The sequence below is a fragment of the Triturus cristatus genome, chromosome 9 (assembly GCF_964204655.1).
Source record: "Triturus cristatus chromosome 9, aTriCri1.1, whole genome shotgun sequence".
Classification (NCBI taxonomy): Eukaryota; Metazoa; Chordata; class Amphibia; order Caudata; family Salamandridae; genus Triturus; species Triturus cristatus.
In genome coordinates this window covers 1,049,695,633-1,049,722,841 of record NC_140592.1, presented here as the reverse complement: position 1 = coordinate 1,049,722,841, position 27,209 = coordinate 1,049,695,633, and the positions used below count along the sequence as shown (strand labels likewise).

Here is a 27,209-nt window from a genome sequence, read left to right as displayed (position 1 = left end):
ATTTGAACGGTTCACCTGTAGCTCTGGCGTTATAACTACATACCTACTTCTCAATATTCGATTATCATATGCACATTTACGGGAACTCTGTAGTTCTTGCATTAAGTGGTGATCAACGTTGACAAGAATATCAAACCATTTATTTTTTCCAATTTGTATGTCTGCAAACAAATGATTTTTAATATAAGACTAAGATGGAGTTGCTTGTTGTCTTGCCAAGAATTTTACTGTATTAATCCTACGATAAATCCGTACCCTTAACACAATAAATCAAATAAAATATATACTGTATTGCCTATTTAACTCTGGACCAAGGATCATACATAAGATTGTGCAAGACGTTTCAATCACCAGCCTAGAAATCACTACGGCAACCCTTTTGCTCCTTGGGAAAATTGGTGTATATATACATACAAAACGACATGTGGTAATTTTTAAAACATAATATATAATTTTGAATGTTTACATTTTATTGGATCTCTTCGATGGGACACACATAAATGCAAACATTAAAAATACAAACTAAGCTGTACACTGACATTTGGGAAATCATCAAAAAAATAACAAATGTTGAGTATTCCTGAAATATATACATGTGATGCAGAAAAAATACACGCAAAACATGGAGGAATATTTGTGTCCAATGTCAGTAGTGATAAAACACGAATATGGACACGCAAACTGTTGCCAGCATTCAAACCAACAGTCCATTTTATAATCAAAGAGAAGGGTGGTATAAGCAGCCAATTAAAAAAATAATCTAGGGACTCAACCATCAGTGAAGAGGCTATCTTTTAGTTCCCCTTAGAATGAACTGTGTGGGACAAAGCACCATAATTCAACAGTCAAAAGTCTAAATCTCTACATCAATTAAGTCCAGTTATAAAAGTTATTGCTCCTGGGACCCTTTACTATAAGCATGTAATTAAACGACAAAGGCTAATCAAGGCTGTTCCAGTATGCAAAAAAAACATAAGATGGCAGCCTCTTGTAGTACCAACACCTTTTCGATGTTGTGCGCCCACTAAACAAGACTTCAAAGGGAAGCAGTGCAACCCTAGCACAAAACAGACAACCACTCACCTTATGGCTGTTTCCAAGGCGGTTACAGAACATGGCTTTCTATAAATCTCGTATTGCCTAGAAAGAGAAGTATCCACTGCTGAAGAACCTGGGTAAGTTAAAGAAAGCATATACAATAAAGGGGCAGGACCAGCAGGAAGCAGCTTCCAACTAACATTGCAACCGAAAATGTCGAAATAGGCAGATGCCAGAGGCCACTTGAGAAAGCAAGAACAAGCTCCAGGCACGCAGTGCAGTCTGCGTGCTGTTTCTGCTCATATTTTGCTGTTTTGATACACTAAGCATTTGTGAAGTAGTTCAATATGCCACCCACAGATGAAACGTTTGAGTTTAGTATAGGAGAGTAACGCATGCAAATGTAAAGCAAATCATATCAAACTATTTCCCTATGAAGATGTTTAGTACAATACCATTAAAAGCTTGCAGAAACGACTTTACCGGAGATGCCAAGCAAAGAAAAAAAAAACAATAAACACTAAACAGCACTCAGCTTTCACAATGTGACAAATCAGATTGTAATGGCTATGTGTAATACAATTCACAATGTGCAGGATTTGTTTTGCTGCTGCAATTGGCAGTACCTTAAATGTTCCAGACATCAACACAAAACTATTCGCATATACAAATGTGTGGTAAGAATTTCAATATCAGAAAATGCTTAATTTGCTCAAATATTTATTAATTTTGTATGGTTTTTTCTTTAAAAATGGACAAACCAATCCGGAAAAAGCACAATCCCGCTCTGTAACCTAGTAAATTAATTCAGATACAGGTGTAATCAATACTTTAAGTCTTTGCCACACATGAAACTGGGTAAAATGAATACGTGCTTCAAAACTATTAAAATAATGTATGCGATAAGTCACAGCAATATGCTACTGTAATGTCTTTTTTTTTTTAAATACCCGTGTGGCAACAAATCCCTGCAACTATTTAGATCCAAACATTAAAAGGAAAACAAAACATTTGTGCTCGCATGCGAACACTTGAAAAAAATGTGTTTGCTATATATCATTTTGGGAAATAACTTTATATCAATTTTCATCAATCAAGACGATTTGTGGGTACAACGGGAAGACCGCCTTGCAGGTTACTTTTACTTCTTTATCTTCACACCGCTTCCATTGCTCTGGTGGCCAAAACAAAGAATTCTCTGCTCCTCCAGCAAAGGTGTTCTTTATTTTATTTGTCCAACAGCAAAAACAAGTTTTAAAAACTCCAGCAACAGTAGAACTCTGAGTGGCTTAAGTAACAAACAATGTTTTTGGAGTCTTTAATCAGTAAGTGGCCTCAGCTAGCAATGAATTTTTTTTTAATACAAATTAAAGTTTAATAATTTTAAAAAATGGCCATGGTCTGTGAAGTAAAAGGTTGATACTATATAGCGTTGAAAGAAAAAAAAAAAAAAGGTGGGGGTTGAGGGCTTGGAATCTGGTCCATCTCCAAAATGCCAACATCAGTCCAGTTCATTATTGAGTTGCTTTGCTTTTCTTGCTTTTACTCTTTTTGTCTTTTTTCTTTAAGCCGTCCATGTTTGCTCGTAGTAGATTTGAATAAGCCTGCAACAAAATTAAATGTTTACCCACTATTCTATTGAACCATCTAATGAAAAGGCGAAAATATACAGTTACACAGTAAACAGGATATGAGAACCCATAGTGAAAGTGGAATGCGTTTAGCATTAAAATTCCTGAGGCCATCATTCAATTCAAGCAATTACATTGTACTTAACTTCACAGGTAAGATCGGATTTAGAAACAAAAGTACCACATTTTGCTGTGGCATAGCATCACCCACAACAAGAAACATCATCAAAGGCTAATTAAAAAAACATTCACTTTTCCCCAAATATGTCATTGGCAAATTCATATTTTCTGAAAACCTAATATGATAGAAGAGGTAAATCTAGGCAACAATATTGTAACCGTTCCAATTCACATACTATCAGAGAGCATCTTAAACTCAGCAGTCACCAACAGTACAAGACAAATTTATGATAAAAAGGCATTTGTAAGCCAATCGCCTGGTGTGACATTTTTTAATGCACCACAGTTTTCTGAGCCAAGTGTAAGCCAAGAAATCAATGACCTTCATACTCTGTTAGTCTTTGGCTACAGGCTAGTCAACTGCAAATACATTTTTAATGACTAGCACAACAACTATAGAACGAGCCATTAAATGGCATTGCAACTCACCATTTGGAATTTATTTACTTCTTTGGAACTTACCTGTAGAAAAAAAATAAGAATATTACATACTAATCACTTACAATCAATTTTAGCATTCATAATTACAGTCTGAAATCACCATGGCCTGGAATATGTAAACATTAACCTTAAAATTGCATTATACCTATACGGTGCAGTTTCACGACATCTATAGCACACACCAAACAGTTTTGTGACATTGTTTGCCTGTCCGGTTGTGAGTAATATGCTTTTTTTTTAGCTCCCTTCACAAAAAACAAATCAATATATCATGTACTTGCAAGGCAAACAAATGCGCTCTACTGGCCAGCTAAAGACTGCAGAACACATTAGCTGCCAGCACCAATCCAACCTTTCAAAGACCATTTCATTCTCCACACTATCCTCGGTTTTTTAATGCTCAACAGCAAGATATGAACCCCATTTGATACACCCTTATTTGAAATTCTTAGAACTGCCTTTGCAAATGATCTTACTTCGTTCCCAATCTTATCTTTTATGAAACACTAACTGCAGCGAGGATTCAAGTTTATTCTGGTCGCTGGGTTTTGGGGGATGGGAGGGGAAAAGCTCAGTCATAGATTGAATTCCAAGACTTTCAACCGGAACGTGATGTATTCAGTACATTACACACATTTTTAAAATACACCATACCATCCTGTTGGTCTTGTCTCCCAATGCACCAAATACTAATTGAGGAGTACTGTGATTGGTCAATTGGAGTCACAAGTGATGCCTCCCCCGCTAGTCCGGCTGCCATGGAAGACCGTATCAGCTAGCATGCACCTGGCAGAACAGCCAGCTAATATATTACTATTTGATTTTCAGTTTTTCACAACCACTTGACTAAGCAAAAACATAGGGTAAAAAAGTTTCATTTTCAATGGTTACATAGTTTTACCTTTTATAGGTTATAAAGTTTAATTCAGCCACATGCAAACATATAACACACAGTAACATTCAGGCAGATAAAAACTAAATTCTCACATCTATTTTTACTTACCACTGTGCTAATCTTCTTCTTGCCATCAGTAGCTCTCAAAAGACATTTATTATCAGCGGGCTCAAAGTTTTCTACATGACCTTTTCGTGGAATGGGTCTTGTACGTCCATCATCTTTATTAAAGAGAAAAAGGAGAACAAAAAATGACCGCCATAGAAATGCCTCCAATACTACTATATTTGTTTCATTTAGGTATTTGTATGGTTTTTATGTAGAGCTATTTAATTTGCGAGTGTTCACAATGTTCTGCAGTAACCTGTAAGGATAAAAACTAAAGTGTGGGCAGGGGAGAAATTATGGGAGATTTGGTACAGTTGAGGGTGGATCACGAGATGGGATGGCTAAGAATAGGAGATAACAATAGACCAAATATAGAAATCGCATCAACATCAGAGAGTATTCCAAACTGTGTGCATTCAGAAAACAGAAATAGGTAAATCTTGGATGGAGACCAGGGCCCAGAAAAGGTATGGATTTGTCAATCGAAGCTTAAATTTCAGAATTAAGGAATTACCCTTTGGTGGCCTAGCATCAACGTGACATCATGTGACCCGTTGATGGCCCAGCAGGCCTTTAAACTCCTCTGCTCAAATCACCAAAATAAAGAATGCGAGTATTATTTTCAACGCTAATTTTACTGCTCCCATGTTAACACTGTGACAAAGGGTGAAAGCACGTGGCTCTCGGCTTCAAAAAATCCTTCCACTTTTGTATATTGACTATCGAGTTCAGCTGGAGAGAACGCTCATTCTGGCTGGCTTGAATTAGAGCAAAATGTCCTCTGGTATCATCAAATAATTCATTTCCATGCTCCAAAAGCTTGAGAATCAGGCATAAAGGATGTACTTCTACCACCCTATGTGAAATCACATAAAACCCACCCCCTGGTAATTAGATTTAAGGTTTTGTGCACCAACCGTGAAGCAATGATGATTGTGAAGATGTACAGCAAAGGACACATTTGAACACTAATGATCATCAGGGTCTTAACTGAATAACAGCTGAGGTCGGGATGAATTGTAACAGAGGTGAGCGTGTGGTAATGGCAGAACTCAATGTTGAAATTAACTGCAATTTGTACCTGGGAATTCAACTGAGTTACCATTTCACAACAGTGGGAAGCGTGTATACCAAGCAGATAGGATGGCTCACATTTTATAGACAAAATACTTCATCACAGTATGAAGCTGACCTGACTATGGTATGTGGACCGTGTATTTTGAAAAGCCAGTTTGCAAATAAAAAAAGATTATTTGTGTGTAACCCTTTTTATTGTTTGGTGGCAACTGTACACATTACATTACATTTTCTTTTGCTTCAAGGTAATGTATTGCACCAGTTCAAATATTCAAACAGAAGACGATTGTTTTTATTAGTTAGAGTAAGGTAAACTTTCTGTACACATTTCTAAATGCAAAGATCCGAAAAGAATAGATCAGGAAATTTCTACTTACATTTCTTCAGGGTGATGTAAACGCTACCTGAGGTCCGACATTTCTGGAACAGTCTTGTCAGCTCAGTCAGAAACTGCAAGCAAATACACAGCCTTAGTAAGATTGGTGTTAAACCAATCCCTTCATATAGGAGTCAGCGTCTAAAGTATAAAATACCTTAGACTGAAAAATGACTAAACTACTTAACTCAAGTTCTCCAACATTTATCAGGACAGATCCTGAACAAGTTTGGATGTTGCACCTTCAAAGTATGCTCACCATTCGCCGTCCTATTTTTGTTATTTTTTTCCCCTGAAAATAGAAAAAGACTGGACCAAGTTCTACTTAGCTCCACACTAGAGGAACTATAATGACCATTTGAGGTTCCCCTTTGAAACCATGGTATGTCCCTCCCTCACCACCTTTTCAGCGTAACTCCTTTTATTACGGATTAATGCATTGTTTTTTATGGTAGTACGTGTGGACTGGGGGGCACATACAGCAGCAGAGTGTTGGGAGCTGCTGTATTTCATTATCTTGGTCCCTTCCCATCGAATACTTCAGCCAGACTAAAATTAGCACGTGGCAACTGGAGAGGAGAGAAGCACTTCTCTTATCTACAGAGAAGACCAATGTAGCAGCAGGAGATGTCATCCAACATTTTCCTAAACTACGAAACAGCTGGTTTCCTTTTTAGCAAAGGGTAAGAATTCAGCTGGTTTCCTTTTTAGCAAAGGGTAAGAATTCAAGGAGTAAATGTGGGGGTAAGACTGACTGCAAAGATACAAGTCTTACAGTCCTGTCAGACAACTTGTGTGCCTCGTGCCAGAAAAGCGTTACTAAACATACGTACGGATTGTCACAGTTTATACACAAATAAAATTTACAACTCAAACTTGTATACAATTAATCAACTCATGCAAGGACACTTATGCAGATTAAAAACATTAAGACGGCTAATGTGAACTCAATTGTGCCTCTTAAAAGGCAATTTCATGATCGTAGGGGTTAAGGTTAAAAACTTACAGGGCTAATCATAAAGTGGCAGCCCACCCATCCTTGAAGCCGGGCCAACTCTTTGCGTCAAGCCAGCAGCCTCCAGCGACACTTATTGCTCCTCACAGCCCCCTCCAATGCGAACAGGACTCTTGGCACAAAACTTGAAATGGTAAAAATTCAGCGGGACTAATCTGGGACTGCATTTGACCTACACTCCACTGCAGTCTGCCTGAACTTTTAACTTTGGCCCATCCAGATTGGCACTTTGTTTTTTTTTTAAATACTATTTTTATTGATTTTCAATATAAGTTGCACAACTCTGAAGACAATGAGAGTTACACTTATTTCACTGCAACAGTGTAATACTACTGTATGACAAAAACAGCAATTTAGTGTTAATGATGTTGTAGTCCCTTGCAGTTTCATTAATCAACGTAACAAAGAAACACAATAACGTCTGTTGTATACCGATGGAAGTACCCTGGGCAACTAATAGTGAACATGATATATGGTGTGCGCTATTTTAACTACTATCATGTGGACGGTAAGATACAGTCTAGCCACTGCCACGTTCGGGGGGGCTGGTTTGGTGTCATTGCACCAATACATTAATCTATTCGCCTGAGGATAGCACAAAAATGATAGAAGAGATTGGATAAGGGGGGGGGGACACTTATGAAGGTACAGTCACCGCAGATCGTTGTCGCACGCTACATAGGTGCAAGCACAGGATATCCCTGTTAAATTCTCTATGAGGGCGAACACAGTGCACTTTCTATTCAATTAATGGTAGATATTCCCTCCAGGAGGGGGAGGGGAGGAAGAGATTGGGTTTGAGGGGGGCTGGGCATCTCACGATTTTGCATCGTGACAATTCACATTCGGCCACTAACGCCATGCGAAGGTCAGCAAGCCACAGTTAAATGTGTGGCGCAGACCTCCATTTCCAGATCATAGCTAACCTCCGTCTGGCTACACCCAATGCTAAATCTATGAATTTATTTTGAGTCTTGCACTGTGCGTTTGCACTTTGTAATGCCCAGCCGAAGGTGTGAGCATTGTGCTGTGATTACTGTGCCTGTGGCCTCAGATAGCATGTCGGCCACTTCATACCAATACGCTGGCAGTTGAGGGCAAAGCCACACCATATGCAAGAACGTGCCATCTGTATCGCAACACAGTGACGTAACGAAACTTGAGGGGGCCCCCCTGCAAAGTAGATGGAGGGGGCCCCCTCCACGACACCTACCACTTTTACTGAGGGGGCCCCCTGGAGCTCTGCACCCCCGCAATGCGGGAACTTATGCTACATCACTGCTGGAGAAAAATAGTCACTGAAATATTGCCTAATATACAAATGTTGCAGAAAAAAGAAATAGGGGCATGCACAATTTACTCTGAATGTGTGTATGCGAAGCACGATTGGGTATTTTCAGCACAATGAAAAATTAACAATGCCATATTAACAGAACACTGCTCCTCCACAGGAAGCATGGGATTGAAGACATTTGGGTCTTGCCGTTTGTCCACTTTCATAGTTCCCAGCAGGCTGTAATGGTGAATGGCTGTTGAAAAAGCCATTTGTCAAGTTTTTCATGTGCTGCACCCCATCCAGAGACACCGGACCCTCCAATAAAGAAGCATCAATAAATCAAATACCCTTGCAGGGCCGCAGGCTGACATCTGCAAAATTTCACAAAAGTAAGGCTTATTTTATGATAGGTGTACAGCTCGTGGTGGCTAGAGTCTTGCAAATGGCATGCAAGCAAATCCGGGGCCCAGGTCCCTGAATAAAAGCAGCCCCCACTGTCGAGAATTGAAGAGAGAACATAACTGAACTCAACCAGTGGTCGAAGTGGGGGGAAAAAACATAGGGGAACTCTGGGCGGAAAATCAGAGGATTGGATCAGTGGGCAGAGGCAGAGGTGTGGCCAGAAAGAGAAGGACATCACAATTTCTAGTATTTGTTTAGCATTTCACTGACCAGTTACAGCTTATTACATAATTCAATTCAACCAATGGATGCACATGTTTTTTAAAGGTTTAATATGAGTTATTCACATTAAAATACATTCACAAAGTGGGATACATTTCCAATCACAGAATGTCCCACATATGCTCAAAAGTGGAATCACAAACTATCTGTCTCCGAGCCATGCAGTTTCTGTCATCAGAACTTCCCTTGCCCTTTTCCACAAGAGCAGTTGAAACATGAATGGCGAAATATCATAGTTTGCAAATGTATTCCACATAATTATGGCTCTGCCATATTTGTCACATAATATGCTGCATAATGTGACGATTATACCTAATAAATTGTTTGTAGCTCAAACGGATCACAGGTTACTAAAACATGTGACATGTGCTGCTGTGAAGTAGAGGGCCCTTTGCAAAGGTTGATTGGTCACCTTTCTCACTGCTTCATTTGTATGTTACACTGGTACTAATGAGGCAAAATCTTTGCAAAGACAGTTAATATGTGTAAAAAGTCAAAATAATAAAGTATCAGAAAATAAACCGCATTACGCTGCAGCCATTTCTTTGCTGCATAATTTAGTAAACACTGCAGCATAATTTTGTCCCCCATAGCTGTATAATTCCAGTGGCCCCAAAGCAGGCAGCACAAGTTAAAAGTGCTCGTGCATGAAGCAGAGAGACAGTGAATTTTGCAAACTTAGTTTGGTGTGAGTGCAGATCCTGCATTGCCGGTCCCTGGTGAGTTGCACTACTACTGCTGTAACAAGGCCAATGGAGGTACCAATGGGTGAGGCGGACTGGTTACAAGGGTCCTGTGACCTCAGTGACAGAGTCACTGTTGCTCTAGGGTGTGCTGCTTCGTAGGCCTACCCGCAAGACTGAAGGTACACTTCAGTATGAATTGTGTTGGACAGGCCATCAAAGTTAACGCACACTTGTCAGCACAAGGGTCGACCTGCTGCTTCTAAGGTCTTGCGGTGCCTTCTTAGGTCTAGCATGGGAATGTCCTCCTTCAGGAGAGAAATCCGGTGGACTGGTCATGAAGGCTGAACCTGGTTCCCCAGTTCCAAAATCGGCAGCTGTGGCTATAGTGCCACATCCCCTCCCCCACTGAACACCAGACTGCTCTACTGAGAGAAACTCGCACTGCCTTCATCTACAACCAAATCCTGTTGTGCTATGAACACCTGGGTGCGACTTAATGCACTAGACAAGAGTAATATCCTGCCTGAAAAAAAAAAAAAAAAAACAACATCCTGGAAAAAGCAAACATTCATAGGAAATGCAAGATTAAGTAAAGCATGTGAAATTTAAGCAGGAACAACGTGGTAACCTTAATGCTTTTACACTCATTATTCAGAAATCAATGAGTGTTTTTGCTTGAAAAGTTAAGGAAATGACTACAGGGCCTAGAAGTGAACCGTTTCAATGTCCATTGCTTATATCCTTACAAAACGTAAGCTGTTTGGTTTATAAAGACCACATCCCTGGACGCAAATCAACTAAAATAAGGAAAACAGTTTATAATGAACACATTAAACATTTTCCACTCTACACATTAACTAGGTATTGCAGTCCCTTCAGGAATGATGTGCTTCCCCAACTAAGGGGAACAATGCTGTTCAAAGAAAGACGAGAAAACGAAAATAGCGCTTTACTGGTAAACGTTGTAAAGTGGCGCTAAAGTGTGTGAATAAAACCAATCTGGCCACTTTGCGACCACTATGTCTTGCTTTATTTAGCCCTTTATTTGTTGTATTTTTTTTTTTAAAAAATCTCTCCATCCCGAGGCTGCACTTTGGAATAGAAAAATGTCAGAAAAAGACGACATTTCCAGACAGCGTTTTTCTTTTTTTGATCCATTTTACAGGGGAACAAATAAAGGAAAGGAGAGAAAAGAGAGGGTAAAAGCTATTTTGCTGAATTCATGATTTTCAGCAAGTAAGGAGGAGCGAGACAGAAAGGGAAGAAGTGGACACTGCCCTGGTCTTCTCTGGGCAAGAAAGAAAGAAAAAAGAGCCAGTTTTCCTTTCCTGTCCGCCCCGCCTGTCCCCAACAGCCATGAACGCCGAGCCTTATATGTGGGCCTTGGCTATTTATGGTGTATTGGGATGGATTTTTTGAATAAAAAGTGGGGGAATCATGGATCGCATTAAAGAGGTAGAGGCACGCCATGCCCTGCGGAATCCACCCACTTTGAACACTGAACTCAACACAATATATAGTGGGTGACTGGACTAGTAGTACTACTACCAGTTGTCTCGTCATCTCACTCTCTCTTACCAACTCACCTGAGACTTGTCCCTCCTCTCTCTTGGTCACCCTGTCCCTCCCTCGCGCTCTTCAGCAGTTACCATCTCATCATGCCAGTGCAGAGAAGCAGGGTGATTGGCTGACTTTAGCAGCTGGCATCTCATCATGCCAGTGCAGAGAAGCAGGGTGACTGGTCGGCTTCAGCAGCTGGCATCTCATCATGCCAATGCAGAGAAGCAGGGTGACTGGCTGCCTTCAGCAGCTGGCATCTTATCGTGCCAGTGCAGGGAAACAGGGTGATTGGCTGCCTTCAGCAGCTGGCATCTCATGCCAATGCAGAGAAGCAGGGTGACTGGCTGCCTTCAGCAGCAGGCATCTCATAGTGCCAGTGCAGAGAAACAGAGTCACTGGCTGCCCTCAGCAGCTGGCATCTCATGCCAATGCAGAGAAGCAGGGTGACTGGCTGCCTTCAGCAGCTGGCATCTTTCCTTTGCATTTTCTCCTGTCACAAGAACATCTCTGAAGTCCACATTCTCTCGTGCGCGCTCTTTCTTTCCCGCTTCATGTTTTTTTTTTTGCTCTTCCACTTTTTCAGGCATGCGTTCTCTCTGTGCCTACCTTACCTCATCTTTCCCCGATCGGCATCTTTCTATGTCTCTCTGCCTCTTTCTCGCTGTACTCTGTTTTCACCTCGGGCTCTTTATACATGTCTCTACCTCTTTCTTCCCCCTTCCGCAATTTGTTTCCTGTTTCTATAGTTTTTCTCCAGTCTCTGTGTGCAGTGTGTTCTTTCACTCTTTCTGCCTTTCGCATTCCATCTCTTTCTGTCTCTCCCCCTCACTCTTTCGCACTAGCACGCTCTCTCACTCCTTATTCTCTCTTCTCAAGCATTGTGTCTCACTGCCCCTATGTGCTCACTGCCTCTCCACCCGTCACTCTTTTCACATAGGTCTCTTTCTGTCTCTCTCAGACTCTTAGCCAGAATACCTGCTGCTATCCAGTCCTCTCCGGGACCTTTACTCCAAGAGAGAAAAGACAGGCAAGAGACCCCAGTGAGGGAGGTCACCAGGTGTGGAAGAGAGGACTCGGAGAGAGGAGGAATAGGAAAGAGGCATTTAACTACCCGAGGGGTAGAAGTAAGCTTAGCTGTATGCGCCAGTGGAAGTGTGACTCTAGCCAAGGCATCACGGGAAACCACTTGGCAGAGAGGCTGAGGTGCAAATAAAGGAACCGCGGGGGCCTTTGTTACGCCCCTGTCGCAACAACGTGGACAGACGCCGGGTGAGTTGGGGTACATGAGCGCCAATCTGTGGGGAGGGGCGGTAAAGGTATGTGTGATAAAGATAATTAAAGTGTGTGTACTTCAGTCTGGAATTTGAGGAAATCATCTTCGGGTACCCTAGGCTCTGTGTCACTGTTTGACAGTGAGTGTTATTGAAAGTGCAGTGTCCCAATATTCCTTAAGAGTCGTTAAGGGGGATGCTGTGTCCATCCTTAAAGAATTGTACAACATAGCCAGCCAGCTCATTGGCTATGCAGTTGTGCAGCCACATAAAAATGTTGGTAATTGGGGGCTTCCAGTCCCCCTTCCGAGAGTGGGGCATAAAGTTTGGAGAGCAAAACCCGAATTCTGGACTTACCCCAAATAAGAGATGTAGAAGTGACTTAAAGTCTCTGAACAATTTGCAGGACAACAGAAGGGCAAGAGCCGCAAAAAACAAAAACAATAGTTTGGGAAGCAACATCCTTTTAGATACGGCTACGCCCCATAGGGGAGAGCGGTAGTTCCGTCGAAAAAACGTTAAAGAGGAACGTGCATTGGTAATCACCCTGCCCAGGTTGCCATCTATGTTCAATTGTGAGTGATAAACGTGTACCCCCAGATATTTAATGGAGTCACAGGACCAAGTGAGCGGAGCGTGTGGCAGGTTGTGCCTTTGTTCTGAGGACATGGGTGTCATGGTGAATAAAAGGGATTTACCCCCAATTTACGATCCAACAACTTCATCAGGCCATGCAGTACAGTCTCATTACCGTGTAGATGAATCAACGCATCGTCTGCATAGAGCGAGATTATGTACCATTGGTTGTGTGCACTGATGCTCCAGTCTAATGTCTGGTGACGGAGTGCACAGGCCAGAGGTTCTATTGCTAGAGCGAAAATAATTGTCGGCAGGGGGCATCCCGGTCTGGTGCCCTGCTCGATAATAAGCATTTACAATGCAGTAGGTCTCGCATTTGCCAGACTTCGACCTATTCCTATCAGCGTTGTAAATTGCAATGTCTTTTACCTAGGAATGAAACATCACGAAATACATTTAAAAAGTAAAATGTTGCATAGCTTTCCAGTGCAAACTGTAGGTGGATTTACAGTGGTGTAAACAGTAGCCTTAACGTGTGTTATAAAGAAAGAACGGAGACGGGGAGAGTTAAAGTATGCTTGGGATATACGAGCTTAGACTTATTTGATGCTCTATTAGTCAGATATACTTTTTTAGGTCGAGGGACCGTCCGGTCTGCCGAAGGCAGAACCGGAAGTCCGGAGATCTTATGATTCTTAGAGTGGCTATTTAGCCCGCCTCTCTTTTTGCCTCTCCTCCATTGGCTGGCTTCCTAAACGGAGGCCAGCCATTGGAGAAGAGAGCCGTCCCTCCAAATAGGCTCCGTCTTTTTCAGATTCGGGGGCGTGTTCCGTGCTCTTCTTTCCACTTTTTAGCCACGCCCTTTTTTAGGCGTGTTTTTCTCTCCTCTAGCCAATGGCAAGAGGAGAGAAAAAGAAACACACCCCCGAATCCGAAAACGCCACTGCGTTTCTCCGAGGCATTTCTGCTTTGCCTCGGAGAAAGGCAGCGGTGTGTGTTTTCTTTCCATAGATGCTCGCTTATCTCCCTGCCTTTCTGTCCTTCGCCCCCCTACTCTCGTCTCTTGTTCCAAGAGTCCGCCGATTAGGCATATAGCACTCAAATACGGGATACGGAACAAGGAGCCTCGAAGAAGCGCAGACACCGCACTCCGCCGCCATTACAGAGGTTTGCCCGCAGTGCTCGAGCAGTGCCAGGCGGTCCGTTTCCCTCTCCGCTCTCCTTCAGAAGCAGCTCGACTCCAGTCTATAGCTGTGCCAAGGCCAGGCGCACCCCCAGGGGCTCCGTGGAGTGCTTATCTTAGGAGCGATCCCTTCCCCCCCCCCCCCCCCCCCCCCCCCAACTGGCCTCAGGCCGCAGCGTGTAAGCTGCCCGAGCGCAGAGTGTCCATGGCCGCCCTGGCACGGCATTGGTAAGGGGGGGGCTTATTAGACACCCTTGAGATACGGCACCCGCGTCATTCCACAACGGCGCTGCTGCACTTCTGTGAAAACCTTTGGGCACTATTCGCATTCCTGTGCAAATTAAGCACCGGTGAAAAATGCACCTATTGCAGATTATTAATTTGGTGGCATGTTGTATATAAAGGGTCATGGTTAGTGCTGCTACTTGCAAATGAGGGCGTCTGTCTGCTTTGGAAGAAGCGCCTTGAGCGGAAAGTTTGGCACTATGAAAAGGTAAGCTGCTTGTTAACGTCTGTTCATGTCATGTTTCGTGTGGTGCTTCACACATGGCGCGTTGCAGCATGCATCCTGCCCTCTAGAACGACCCCCCCCCGGTCATTTAATGAGCCGGCCGTGCTGAGGCGCTGTATGCTAATGAGCTAGTGCCGACGGAGGCCAGGCGGGAGCAGCTCCCATGGGCGCTGCCAGCGCTGGCGCTACTCTGGTAGAAATGTCGGGAAGAGGCACAGAGTCGGGAAGAAGGCGCTAATCAGCCGAAACACACCGGTGTGAGTCTGAGCGCTGCCCTTCAGTGACCTGCCGATAACAAGCTCGGGGAACCCCTGCAGGTCGAGCGGGGGTGGGAACGGAACCCCGGTACGGCGGCCTGGAGGGGTCAGCGAGGGCAGGCTGGTGGGTGGGAGTGAAGACTGGGGCAGGAGGCAGGGAATTGGGTGCAGACGGGGCCAAAGGGCAGTGTGGAGCCACCCACCGCAGTGCTAATGAGATGTGGAGGCGGGCCAAGATCCCTCTATATAAAATTGCCAATATGAAACTTTTAAACAGGAGAAATTATGGGTACAAATAAAGGAGAAACTGACCCCCACCCCATTGACCTGGCAAGGGCTAAGCAGGGCACTAAAAGGAGGCGACCGTGGAACAAGACAGAGCACTGAGTGTGACACATTTGGCGATGACATCCGGTGAAAAAAGCGCGGCTGCTCCTGCTCCCAAATACACTCAGCTTGTGATGACAACAGAGGGGGAGATGACCCCCCCTCCTCACCACTACAGGCTTCCCATCAGGGAGCTTCTAAGAGCCATGTGGTAAGCCCCGCCCTTCATTTGTATTTAGATAGCGACAACCAATGAGGAAGCCGGCTTGGATTTATAGTGCCATTAGGTCCTTTCATTCACAAACAAACCCCTACAGTGCGCGCTCCGGAGCTCAATAGGGGAGGGAAAGGGGAGTGTCCCGTCCCCTCCAGGCTGCCTGCCAGCTCAGAGGAGGGCTCGCAGAAACTTGAAGGTGAATTTGGGTGTTGTATGGGGTCTTCTGCAGCCATTGCGTCCCCCGGACTATGGAATAAGCACAACATGAAGGTCAATGTGAGTACATGGTGTAGCATTTTTTCTTACCATTTACTTCTGTTGATGTTAATATATATATAGCGCCCGTCACGCTTTCCAATCGCACCCTAGCGCTACACCTTCGATTTTATTAATATAGTGTGGAATTTACAGTTACGTATGCTGTGCCAGCTGTTAAGTACCAAGAAGCAGTTCATTGTTCACTGTTCTACAACAATGTGCAAGTCAGTGTATATGTTTCTCAGTTGAGTTGCACAAAGGGGAACGCTCTTGCAGTCATCCATTGACGATGTGTGTATTTTTATTTTTAAGTATTATTATTTTATGTTTTCAGTTTAATCAGACTGAATTAGTTTTCCATTTAGGAAGATTCTTCCTACTCTGGCTGAAGAGCACAGTTTCATTCTACCAGGGTTATTTCTGCTTCGACGCAACTTCGTGCATTAATTAAAACGTCACCTTTAAAATGCAGGCGAAATGTTCATGGGGAATTTGATGGAACACATTGCGCTTTGAAAGATTAAGTGCGTCTCGCAATACAGTGGGTTCGCAAAGTGCTAATTTCTCAGACTAACGTTATCAGCACGGACTGATTCAGAGGGATGTGAATTGAACAGGTCTGTTGGCGGTGTCTAGGAGTAGGTATGCCAACTAATTGGTATTCACCTATTCAAGCTCAGGAGGAACGGAAGATGCACTAGCCTTTGTAGCCACACATCCCGAAATCAGCTACATTCACCCAGTAAACTCAATATTGTCAGACAAGTACGTGTGCAGCCTCAGACAAACACTAAAGTAAGGGACAAGCTTTGATTATATGCTATGAAAATGTGTATAGCGCTTCCTTCACTTGGCGAGGCGCTGCAGCACTTTGCAGAAGGGGCAGTACGTTACTCTGCGTTGTCAGAGCTCCTTCCTCATTTACACTCACAAATGGGGGCTTTGTTTTGTGTTGCCAAGGCTGATATTAAGTTGTGTTGTTTCCCTGCTTTGAAATACAGGATGTTACTACCTCCTGTCAGTTTCAGATTTAATGTCTTTCTTTTCTGGAGTGCTGTAAGAATTCTTAGAAAACATGCTTTTATTTGTATTTCTTTACATCAGCAAATAGATGAAGAGACGGTACTGAAACTAACAAGACAGGAATCGGATGCAAAAAAAAGTGCAGTTTAGAACTTCTGTGAAGTTTATGGTGCAGGGATAGCTTAGTGAGTTTAGTGGCACTGCCGAGAGCGTACATGCTATTTTTTATGTAATCTGCTTGAAAAAAATTCCAATATTACATTCGGGACGGTTAAGGCTCCCCATTAATCTCGTAGTGATGTTGGTGCAATATGGTACCTGCAAAGCCATTTGAATTATGCAACAGGAAAGGAGCCAATTATGTTGCAGGATTGACTAAATTATGGGGCAATACAAGGCACATTATGCATCATAATGCGGTGCATTTAGTGATGGTATTGCTTAATTAGTTTGTAATTTTTACATATTAAAACTGCATGGACAAAGGTTTTTACACCATTGGTACCAGTTTCACATGCAAGTACAGCCACAAGCAACAAAGAGACCAGTTAACATTTAAACAGGAGGTGAAGTGGGTGCCACTTCTGCTTTGGCTCCCAAGATGAATGTGTATGTGTGTGGCTCTGTGTGTGTGTGTGTGTGTGGCTCTCTATGTGGTTCTGTATGTGGGTGTGTGGTTCAGTGTGTGTGTGTGTGTATGTGGCTCTGTGTATGTATGTGTGGCTCTGTGTGTGTGTATGGGTGGCTCTGTGTGTGTGTATGGGTGGCTCTGTGTGTATGGGTGGCTCTGTGTGTGTGTATGGGTGGCTCTGTGTGTGTATGGGTGGCTCTGTGTGTGTATGGGTGGCTCTGTGTGTGTATGGGTGGCTCTGTGTGTGTGTGGGTGGCTCTGTGTGTGTGGCTTTTTTTTGTAGGTGGCTCTATGCGTGGTGGCTCTGTGTGTGGATAACTGTGTAGGTGGCTCTATTTGTGTGTGGGTTGCTCTATGTGAGTGGCTCTGTGTGTGTGGCTCTGTGTGTGGGCGCAAATGCAATAGGTCTCGCATTTGAGAGTGATTAAGCTTATCGACATTGTAAATAACAATGCCGTTTCTTTAAATGTTTTAAAAACAAAAACATAAACCACAACCTCACAACTTCACTCTCTCTCACTACCTCACTCTTTCTATCTCACTACATCACATCACTCTATGCTTATATATCACTACCTCACAACATCCCACTACCTCACTCTCTATCTCACTACCTCACTCTCTATCTCACTACCTCACTCTCTATCTCACTACCTCACTCTCTGCTAATGCAATAGGTATCACATATGCAAAAAAAAAGCTAATGCCAATAGAAATGACAATGCCATTTATTAGGGATACAAAAATGATTAAAAAAATAATTAGCAATACCAATAGCTCTACCTATAATATTGCCGAGACCATTGCATTGTAAATGCTTGTTCTATATACAGATCAACAATAATTACTGTGCTTGGGGAAGCTACGTTACTTGTCGCGTACCATGGAATTGACTGGGTGTGCACTTAATACAGACTCTCTTGCAACCAATGCCTCGGAGTACATATCGCGGCAACACTTATGTCGGTGCCCTGTGTTGTTGCCGCCTTTCCGCGACAAAAGACGCTGCCATGTCTGTGGCATATCCTGGTTTTCCGTCTTAAAAATCTGGTCACGTTGCCTAAACTCCACATCCCCTCCACTATTTTATGGCATCCCGCTAGCCTGTTAAGTTTTCTCCTCTCCTAAAGTGCCCCCTTCAATTAGGTTTGTGTGGATTTAGAGTCCAGCTTATAAATAATCTCCTAGCTGTGGCACCCATTGCCCCCTCAAAAAATCTTAATCCGATCTCCCCGCTGCTTAATATATCACTCATCCTTCCCATACGGAGGCACTTCATTTCCCTTTGCCGTCCCATAACATTTAACTGAATCCTATTTTCTTATAATGTAACTCATGATTCCAGTGCGTCTCCACACCATACCTCCTTGGTGCCCTCTTTTGTTTTCGTCTCCTTCGCCTAATCTCTTACCTGCTCACTCTCCAACAGAACCATCCTCACAAGTGCACGCTCACCCGGTACAGTACTACAACCGATGAGCCAGTCATTCAAAGTCACCGGAAGCAAAAGAGGCGGAAATGGAAGAAGTACAGAGTCGCGGTTTACTGTCCGCCATCTTATGGTGGGCAGAGCTGTTCGTTGAAATAGGAGACCGGGCAGCTTTACCCTGATATTTAATACGTTTAAGAGATACTATTCATTTCTGACGTATACAAACAGTGCCAAGTTTTTATATTATGAAAAAAATAAAGCTTTTTAAAGTGCACTCTTGAGGGTCCGGGCTTTCGTTTTTTATGCCCATTTATGCAAACGTATTCGTGTTTACCATTAGTCCTGCTGGAACAATTTTCTGACTGGGTTGCGGGCCACGGGTATCGGGCAGTTAGAATGAAAGGGGTTCTAAAATCCTGGCGTTACTGAAAGAGCACGGTTAGAAAATGCTATAAAGCAGCGGCCGTGAGAGGGAAGGAGCTGGATCGGATGGTGGTCTAAGATTTCCGGTGAAAATGTTGTGCAATACGATGCAAGATTCCTAAATACATGTATATTTTGGTTAATTTTTACCCAAAAGAAGATATTAAAAATAGACCATTCATAATCAAAGTGGTATAGCCTTGCGCGCACACAAGGATAAAAGAAAATTGTTATTGTTTTTTTTTTTTTTAAACATTCTATGAAACTTGCCTGCCTCAAGTTCCACAGTTAAACGGTCTTGATGAAAATTAGCCTCATTTTAATTCATATTTCATACTTCTAAAATAAGCTATCGTGGTAGCAGACACAGGAGACCGAAAACATCGTTTTGCCTCAATGAAGAGTTTATTTCAAGATTATAAGTTCCAAGTGAAAGGACCCACAGCCATCGCCAGTTGCTCAGGAGAAAGCCCAGAGGATCTGATCTTTCTCCTAGCAATTAGAAATGAATTCTAGAATAAATCATGGAATGATACAAACACAGAGAAAATACTAAAGTACACGTAATGTAAATAGTAAAGGTAATATACAACTAATACAGAACACTACAACTATTTTTCACATTGATGCATTTTATGTGCCTCATCAAATGTCATCTCATTGAAGCCACATAACGTAAACTTAGCTATACAAGACAAGCAAATGCGTAGTGGTTCGTTCAAAATGATTTAAAAAAAGGAAAGGCTTTTTGCTGATACCCAGTCTCCGACCATTCCCACTTCTTAGAAAATATGTTCTGTGGCTGGAGGGATGCACCTACCTAGATTAAAGCCCTTACATCTAGATACATTTGTAGCCATGTTTAAAAGACAGAAAACCCGTCTGAACATGATTAAGATGTATCATTAGTATGAGGAATTATGAGCAAGAAATTAGATACATTTCGGTGAACCCAAGCACAGAGAGACTCTATGTTTGCTTTCCATATGCAGAGTTTATTTGAACAGAATATCATTATTATATATTTTCTGTTTCTATGCTTTGCTGCTGTACATGCATGTGTGAAATTACTGTGGCTATGATATGGTTACTGAGGAGGAGAATGAGGTTTGGGGTATAGCTTCCCTTAATGCCAATTTTTATATTCCTTGTACAGTGGCAGCGTCGTAGGTTGCCTTGTTGCAGTTTCTAATGGATTGCAGGCTTGTAATGGCAGATGTAACTCTGACAAGCTAGGTTTGTCTACCTTTAAGAGAGGTCTATCCAGATCAAAAATTGATTATTTTCTGATGGTGTTCACTATGTGGGATAACATGGCTGACTGTAGAATGGATGAAAGGGAAGATAGTGATCATTATCCATTACAGTTAATGCTGTCAGGGTCACTGATTAGAGATATGTGTCCCCTAAGGTCCAACTATAGTACCAGTGGAGGGAAATGACCGTAGTTCAATCAAATGGCCTTTGACATTGGGAAAGCAGAGACCCAAACTGATATTGACAATGCATACTCTATGGTTTTTGCTTCTTTCATTAATCTCCCTGTTACTGATATCCCCTTATTTGACATACATGTGGCTGGAGTTTTAAAAATGCTTTTAACCAAAGCGCCTGCATGGAACCCAATAGCACCTTGAACGAAAAGCAATCAGAGTAACCTGTGGTACAAGAAATACTGTCGTAGAGCGAAAAAAGTCCTAGTAAAAGCATTAAAGTCCAAATCTCAAGTTGAGGTACGTTCAGCCAGAGCCCAGTACTAGAAAGCACTGACAGCAGTCCCGCATAACTAGGATGATTTAAATTGGAACAAGGTAATTGAGGCAGCAGCAAGCTCAGGAGATAAAAGGACCTTTTGGAAAATGGGGAGTAAGGACTCAGAATCACATTTTGAATGTTACCTGAATTCGAATGATTGGGTAGAACATTTAGTTTAGCTGTATTCAAATATCACTGATGATGACTACTCACTTTCTGTAGCCCCTTCTTACTGGGGAAGTAACTCCCTAAAAAGAGATTGTCTTATTAGAATCCTATTCTCTTTAGAGGAACCAAAGTTAGCCATAGAGATGTCTGGGTCTGATAAAATTTCAAGAGAGTTATTGCGCCATGATTAACAATTTGGGGCCCATACATTGATCAATTATGTAACTCGATAGCCTCAGGAGCACCGAACCGCGACACCTGGAAAGGTGCAGAGATAATTCCCACCTAGAGAAAGGGGACCAACATAATCCAGGAAACTATAGACCAATCAGCCTCCTGGACACTCTACAGAAGGTCCATGCAAGGCAGATTTTAAATAAACTCACAGAATGGCTATAGGCCATGGGGATTCTGTCACCTTGCCAGGCGTGATTTAGATCAAGAGTAAGCACTGTAGATCAGGTTTTGAGGCTTATTGTTATTGCCTGGAAGCATACAAAACTGAGAGATGGCCACTTAATTTTGCCTTTGTAAACTCGTACACAACACAATGGGCAACCTTGGCATTCATGATAGCGAAAAGGAACATAGCACAGCAGTGGTGGGCACTTCCACCACCCACGCTAGGAAAGTGGGAGGAAGACCTAGACTGGTGTATGTTCAGGGAGAGATTGGTCTATGTGGCAAGCGGGTGCCCTGGTAAATGGAGTAAGGTGTGGGGGCGCTGGAATCGGTACAGAGACGATATCTGTATTCCACCTTCTCCCAGGACTGACTCTGACACTCTTGAAACCCCTTGAACTGTCTTATATTGTAAATGTGACTTGATATATTCAGTACTTGATTGGAAATGTGGAATTTGTAATGTCGCTAGCTCATGATTTTTAATGGTGAGTTCTGTCGAATATGTTTAATAAAAAGAATTATAAAAAAATATAAAAAAATGTTTGCCTTTGTAGATCTTAGGGCAACTTTCGATCGAGTCCTAAAGGGATTACTGTGGGCTTCGGTTAAAGAGATGAGAGTTCCAGATGGCCTTATTCAATTAATAAGACTACATCATGAAAATTATGCTCAAGTCCTTTGGGGTTCACTGGAACAATTTACCCATTGTATCCCTATATGCAGAGGGGTGAGACTGGTGTGTGTTGTTAGCCCCCACACTCTTCTCCCTCTACGTAAATTATGTTATCAGGGCCCTACTTGAATGTAATAATGATTCACCAAAGCTCAAAGGGTCTGTGTCCCTGCACTTCTAGTTGCAGACAACACTCTCTTAATATCAGTGGCCTGTAACAATTATTGACTAACTTTGATGCCTACTGTAAAAACAAGCATTGGCTAAGTCAATTGATCTCAACCATGGGCAAGCTTTGGCAGTTGGGGGGGGGAGGGGGGCTAATGGAGGAGGGGCAGTTGGGGGTGGAAACCGGGATGATTTTAAAAAGCGCTATAAAGCAGCCAGTGCTGGGTGCTTAATAGCTCTTTTCGATCGAAATTGCAGGGACGTGGTTGGTGGGAGAGGGAGGAGCTGACTTCTTTTGCTGTCAGACCATTGCTTTTCATTCATCCGGCATGCATCCCTCTAAATTTGCTTCACAACAGATTGTCTCCTTGTAAATCACCAAAAACATAAATAGCACTAAAGCATTCCAATACAACATTAGTATTTGCTTATCAGGAACAGGATAAATATTAAACAAAGAACTACATTTCTTTATAAGGGGCTGCAAGATAAATAATCCATCAGCCCAGGAAACATGGGACCCAGCGTATATGCAGATGTGTGTTATTTCATTGGCGCTGGGTGGCATTTGTTAGATAAGGTTTACATTTGAAAGGCTTGGGGGTGGATAGTTGCCTGTTTAAAGCCAGGCTGGGGCTCCCTGGGGGATGTGCTGATTGGACAGCCTGAGGAAAACTTGGGAAACATCACAAAGTGAACCAAATGACACTGGGAGTGGTAGGTGAGAACCAAATTAAAGCATTTACTTCTTTTGTAACTCCCACTAAGGACAGATTGCCAACCTGCTTTGCTGCAAATCAGACCCTTTCTCCTATGCTGATTTCATTAGAATGGCCAGCATGGTGCAACCAAGAAAAAAAGAGGATAGACACATTAATTTTACATGCAGCCGGGTTTTAAAAAAATCTGCATAATTAAGCAGTCAAGGCTGTTAATTGGGGAGTTTATATGCTCTGGGACCAAGCATGTCTCTCGGTTAAAATATGGTGCTTACGAAGATATTCAAAGGCTGATTCCCTCTATTTCAGTAAGAAAAACCAAAGAGGTTTCGGCGCTTCGTTTAAAACCCCACGCTCACGTTTAAGAAAAAGCCGCTATTGAAAAGGTATGGCAGTACCACACCTCCTTGGTTCTCTTAAAAGCAATGTCTAAGTGACAGATCACCCATGTTTCTTTCTTCTCTTTTTCCAAAACCTACGAAACACAGCGCGCCCTCCAAAAACCGTCAAAGATAATTCAACCAGATACTGCTTTAATCCTGGATTGATTTCAAAGTAAGTGCCATATGCACCCCTACAACACTTCTCCCTTCATCCATGTGATTAACAAACAGACACAGTTTTTCCCTGTTCTTCTTATTCCCTTTCCGCAGTTTTTAAGTAAAGAGCCACACATACTGTTTTTCTAGAGATTGGACAATTTCACACAAGGTAAATTAGAGTTTCATTAGATAGGGCAGGTGTGCCTTGTATGATTGATGCTGTAAGTGATAACACAAGCACTTATTTCTCGTCTCTTTTTTCAGCTCTTTTGTGTTCCAGGTCCTGAGGAGAACCCCGCTTAAAGTTGTTTAGGGGTTTGAAATGCATTGATCTAAACCCTGACCAAACAAGTGAACTTGAGCTTATGATCAGGTTAACCGTTTTCTTTTTTGCATGATTGAGACTAACCCTTTGAATCACTATGGAGATAATTGCCTTGGTTACCTGAACAATACACTGTTTGACTAGGGCCCTCATTGGGGCTGTGTTCTTATGTCAAAAAGAAATATTGCAAAAAAATCTTACAACCCTTTTTGGGCTTCTTTCTTTTCTTTCTTGTCTTTTATTTGTGCCGCTTTTTATGTTTTTGTGAAATTTGGAACCTGAGCTTGTTCAGATATCATTGTATGATTTTTTTCTGTTAAAAGTTATGTCAGGTGTTGTCTAATATATGTAACAATTTCATGTTATATGTGTTATATATGTGATGGAATTAGTGTGGCCTATGCAAAAATGGATTAATGGACTACTGTATGTACTAGATAATGTTTTTTGACGAAATTGAATTTCAAAATCCCTAAAGAATTAAAAATCTATTTTTTCGGTCACTATGAGTGTCCTGTGTGATTTGATGAAGTAATTTGTTCAGTGAGTATCAGTACTGGCATGCGTGTTGTTGTTAGCTTATGTAAATGGCCTAGCCTTACTGATTAAGGGCCAGAACCCTCTATTGTTGATAATTGGTACCAAGCAAGGGCAGCACATTTGGATATAACACTAGATATTAAATCGATAGCGTGCAGACCTACTTCAGGGCCCTTGGAGGAATAGTCTAATTATAGATGGAGAAATAATTTTACAGGTCTATTTTGGGGGCAAAGATGGTGAAAAATTGCAAGCAAGTTTTGTCGATAAAGCTGAACATGCTGTTAACAGAGAGGCCACAAGCTGGATAGATCTTTATCTCTCAAAAACAGGAAATCAGAGCTCCTAAATCTGCACCAAACCCCACCTCCTTTTCATGTGTGTATGTTGCTTATGTGTAAGAGAGAGAAGCAGAGAAAAGCGTGTGTGTGCGTATGTGTACGCGGCTATTAGTTTACATTTGTGTGAGAGGGACAGAGAGAGGTTTCTTGATGAGAAAGTAATATGTAGTGGGGAAGAAATGAGCCGCCGACTTTGAAACTGGGGGAACCAGTTTCAAGTCCCCTCTTCGACTTAACATCTTTAGATTCTGGGTAGACCACTCAATCTCCCATTGCCACATAAAACACAATAAAAATATTAGTAACTACTGAAGAACCAGGCTCATTAAGCCTGGCGGCGCAGGGTACGCCTGAAATCTTCTGAGTTTGCCTTCCAAATTACAGAGACACGGAACACTCTGTCTGGCATAGGAACTTCAATTTATTAGCTGCAGCTAGGTACAGTTGTCCTAGAAGTACATCAGTGGTAGGTTATCAGGAGACTGCCACTTCAATTTGTGGCTCACAGTCTTTTGTAGCGCTTGAATCCCCTAAAGCAACTACCCCCACAAGGTGCAATAAAAATACAAATCATCCACAAGAAAACATTCTTTGTACAAGATACAGGATAATGGGTAATAGAAATTCCTTCCCTAAGGTCGTGCTCTCTCCCCGACCCTATAGGTCAGGTGGCATAGCCATTCCTAGGTTGGATTAATTTACGACAGGACGTGTTTGCGTGTTGAAGATGGTGATTCGTAAAACAACTGCAGAGGCCAAGAACGGTCACCAAGGGTCAATAGATGGTTATCTGGGGAATTAGTTGCTTCGAGCCGGGTCTCAGAATGGACTTAGCTCGGGGAAAAAGAAAGGTCGTGTAATATGTGCAACAGTATAGAACGTGAAAGAAACGCTATGAATGTTGAAGGGGCCTGAGTGAGGGCAACAGCGTAGTGGTGTTTATGAGCAAAGCTGGGGCCGTATTTTAAATTTCCTCACTACAGGATGCAGATGTCACGCAAGGCAAAGGGTAATCTAGCAGCTATTTACCGCATTTTAAGGGACTCAAAGTGCCTATAGGAGTCTCTACTACGTTTTATACATTTTATATCATTTCAAAACTTGCAGGCCAGTGTGTCTTAATAGTTATTGGTGGTTCACCTATTAGAACACAGCTTATGTTGCACAAGGTTTATCTTTTTTTTGTTTCCTACCATGGTCTCCCATTTTAATTAACCATATTTTCCCATACAGACAGGTGGAAAACATGCATGCAAAGACAGAAATGTAAAAACAAAACACTGGCAGGATTCATGGACTCGCTATGAGACGTCCACAGGAGAGAAACCAGAAATCAAAGAAATCAAAACAAAGAAACTAAAAGGGGATGCTGCCATACAGAAATTCATAAAATAGTAATCCTCATGGAGAACAGGAATATTCTAAAAATTAATCTGCTATTAATGATCATAAATAATTTTTTAACAGGCACAGGAAGAAAAAGTGAATGGAAATACAGTCTGAATATTGATCTGGGTTCGACTGCTGAGCTCTGTGGAAAATGCACTAAAGTGGGCAAGTAAATGGCCCTTTGCTTTAGAGGCTCTGGCGGAGGACATGGATTTGCCACATGAATATACATTTCAGAAGAAGGGTCTCTGCTGCAGTCAGGCACCTGGAGATCTGATCTACCACGGGCAGTCTTCTGGCTGAACAGGGAGCAGAGAAAGCTGAGTAGGGAAAGGGGTAGACTCCTCCGTCGGGCAGCCAACCGCTTCCAACCCTGTGGCAGCGCACAGAGGTGTCCTCGAAGAGCCTGCCTTCCCCATCTGCCCAGCGATACCCCCTTGCACCCCATCACCAGCTCTCACCTTGCCTTTGTGGTTTTCACCTTTCCTCCAGTTCCGGACATGATATTTAGGAGCTAATGGCGGGGGGAGCAACTGTAAACTCACAGTGCTTGGGAACCAAAAGGCTTTACTCCGTCTCCTGTGAAGAGGGAATGGCTTCCTCCTGTCTGAGCCATGTGCTAGATCACAGGTTTAACCCTTGCTTTGTCGATGTGAGCAGGGATGTCCAGAGAGAACAATTTACAAGAGAAGAACTGAAGGGGAAAAAGTCATAACACCCACTGTCCAAGTACAGGGTGGTGGCTGTAGAGGGAGAGGTGGCGAGTGGGCGTTTAAACGTACAGATGCTAATTTTCAAAGGTGTGATATACGAGGAACAATTATGTAATGTTGACACACTCACAGAAACACATAACAGAAAAAAACAAGCAACACCCCCTGACAGTGGGACCGGTGGGAGAGGTACGGGGCAAGCGACAGCGGGAGGAGAGTAATTGGTTTCCGAAGCACAGTGCCAGAATGGAAATGGGTGGGGGGTAGAAGTAATCGTACCTGGATCGTAGCAGATGGGCACTTATCAAGTGAACTTAATCCGTACTTGGTCATTGCTCCTCAGATAGGGACAGAAGTGACATATCGGCCGCGCTAACCAATTGAGAAGAAGC

General features: G+C 42.6%; 1 protein-coding gene across 4 annotated transcripts; it reads right to left on the bottom strand.

The window, feature by feature from the left end:
• Positions 1 to 1,741: 1,741 nt before the first annotated feature.
• On the bottom strand, positions 1,742 to 27,209 carry SRP14 (signal recognition particle 14). 4 transcript variants are annotated; one of them, XM_085626913.1, is made up of 5 exons: positions 27,097 to 27,209; positions 5,748 to 5,820; positions 4,294 to 4,406; positions 3,279 to 3,311; positions 1,742 to 2,642 (listed from the first exon to the last, which is right to left on the bottom strand). In XM_085626913.1, exons 1-5 carry the CDS (start codon positions 27,148 to 27,150, stop codon positions 2,553 to 2,555), a joined length of 363 nt encoding a protein of 120 aa, XP_085483039.1. In that variant the 5' UTR covers positions 27,151 to 27,209; the 3' UTR covers positions 1,742 to 2,552. The 4 variants fall into 4 exon arrangements, with proteins under 4 accessions (XP_085483039.1, XP_085483040.1, XP_085483041.1 ...); XM_085626914.1 differs by lacking the exon at positions 27,097 to 27,209 and adding an exon at positions 18,636 to 18,785; XM_085626915.1 differs by lacking the exon at positions 3,279 to 3,311 and having other exon boundaries at positions 27,097 to 27,165.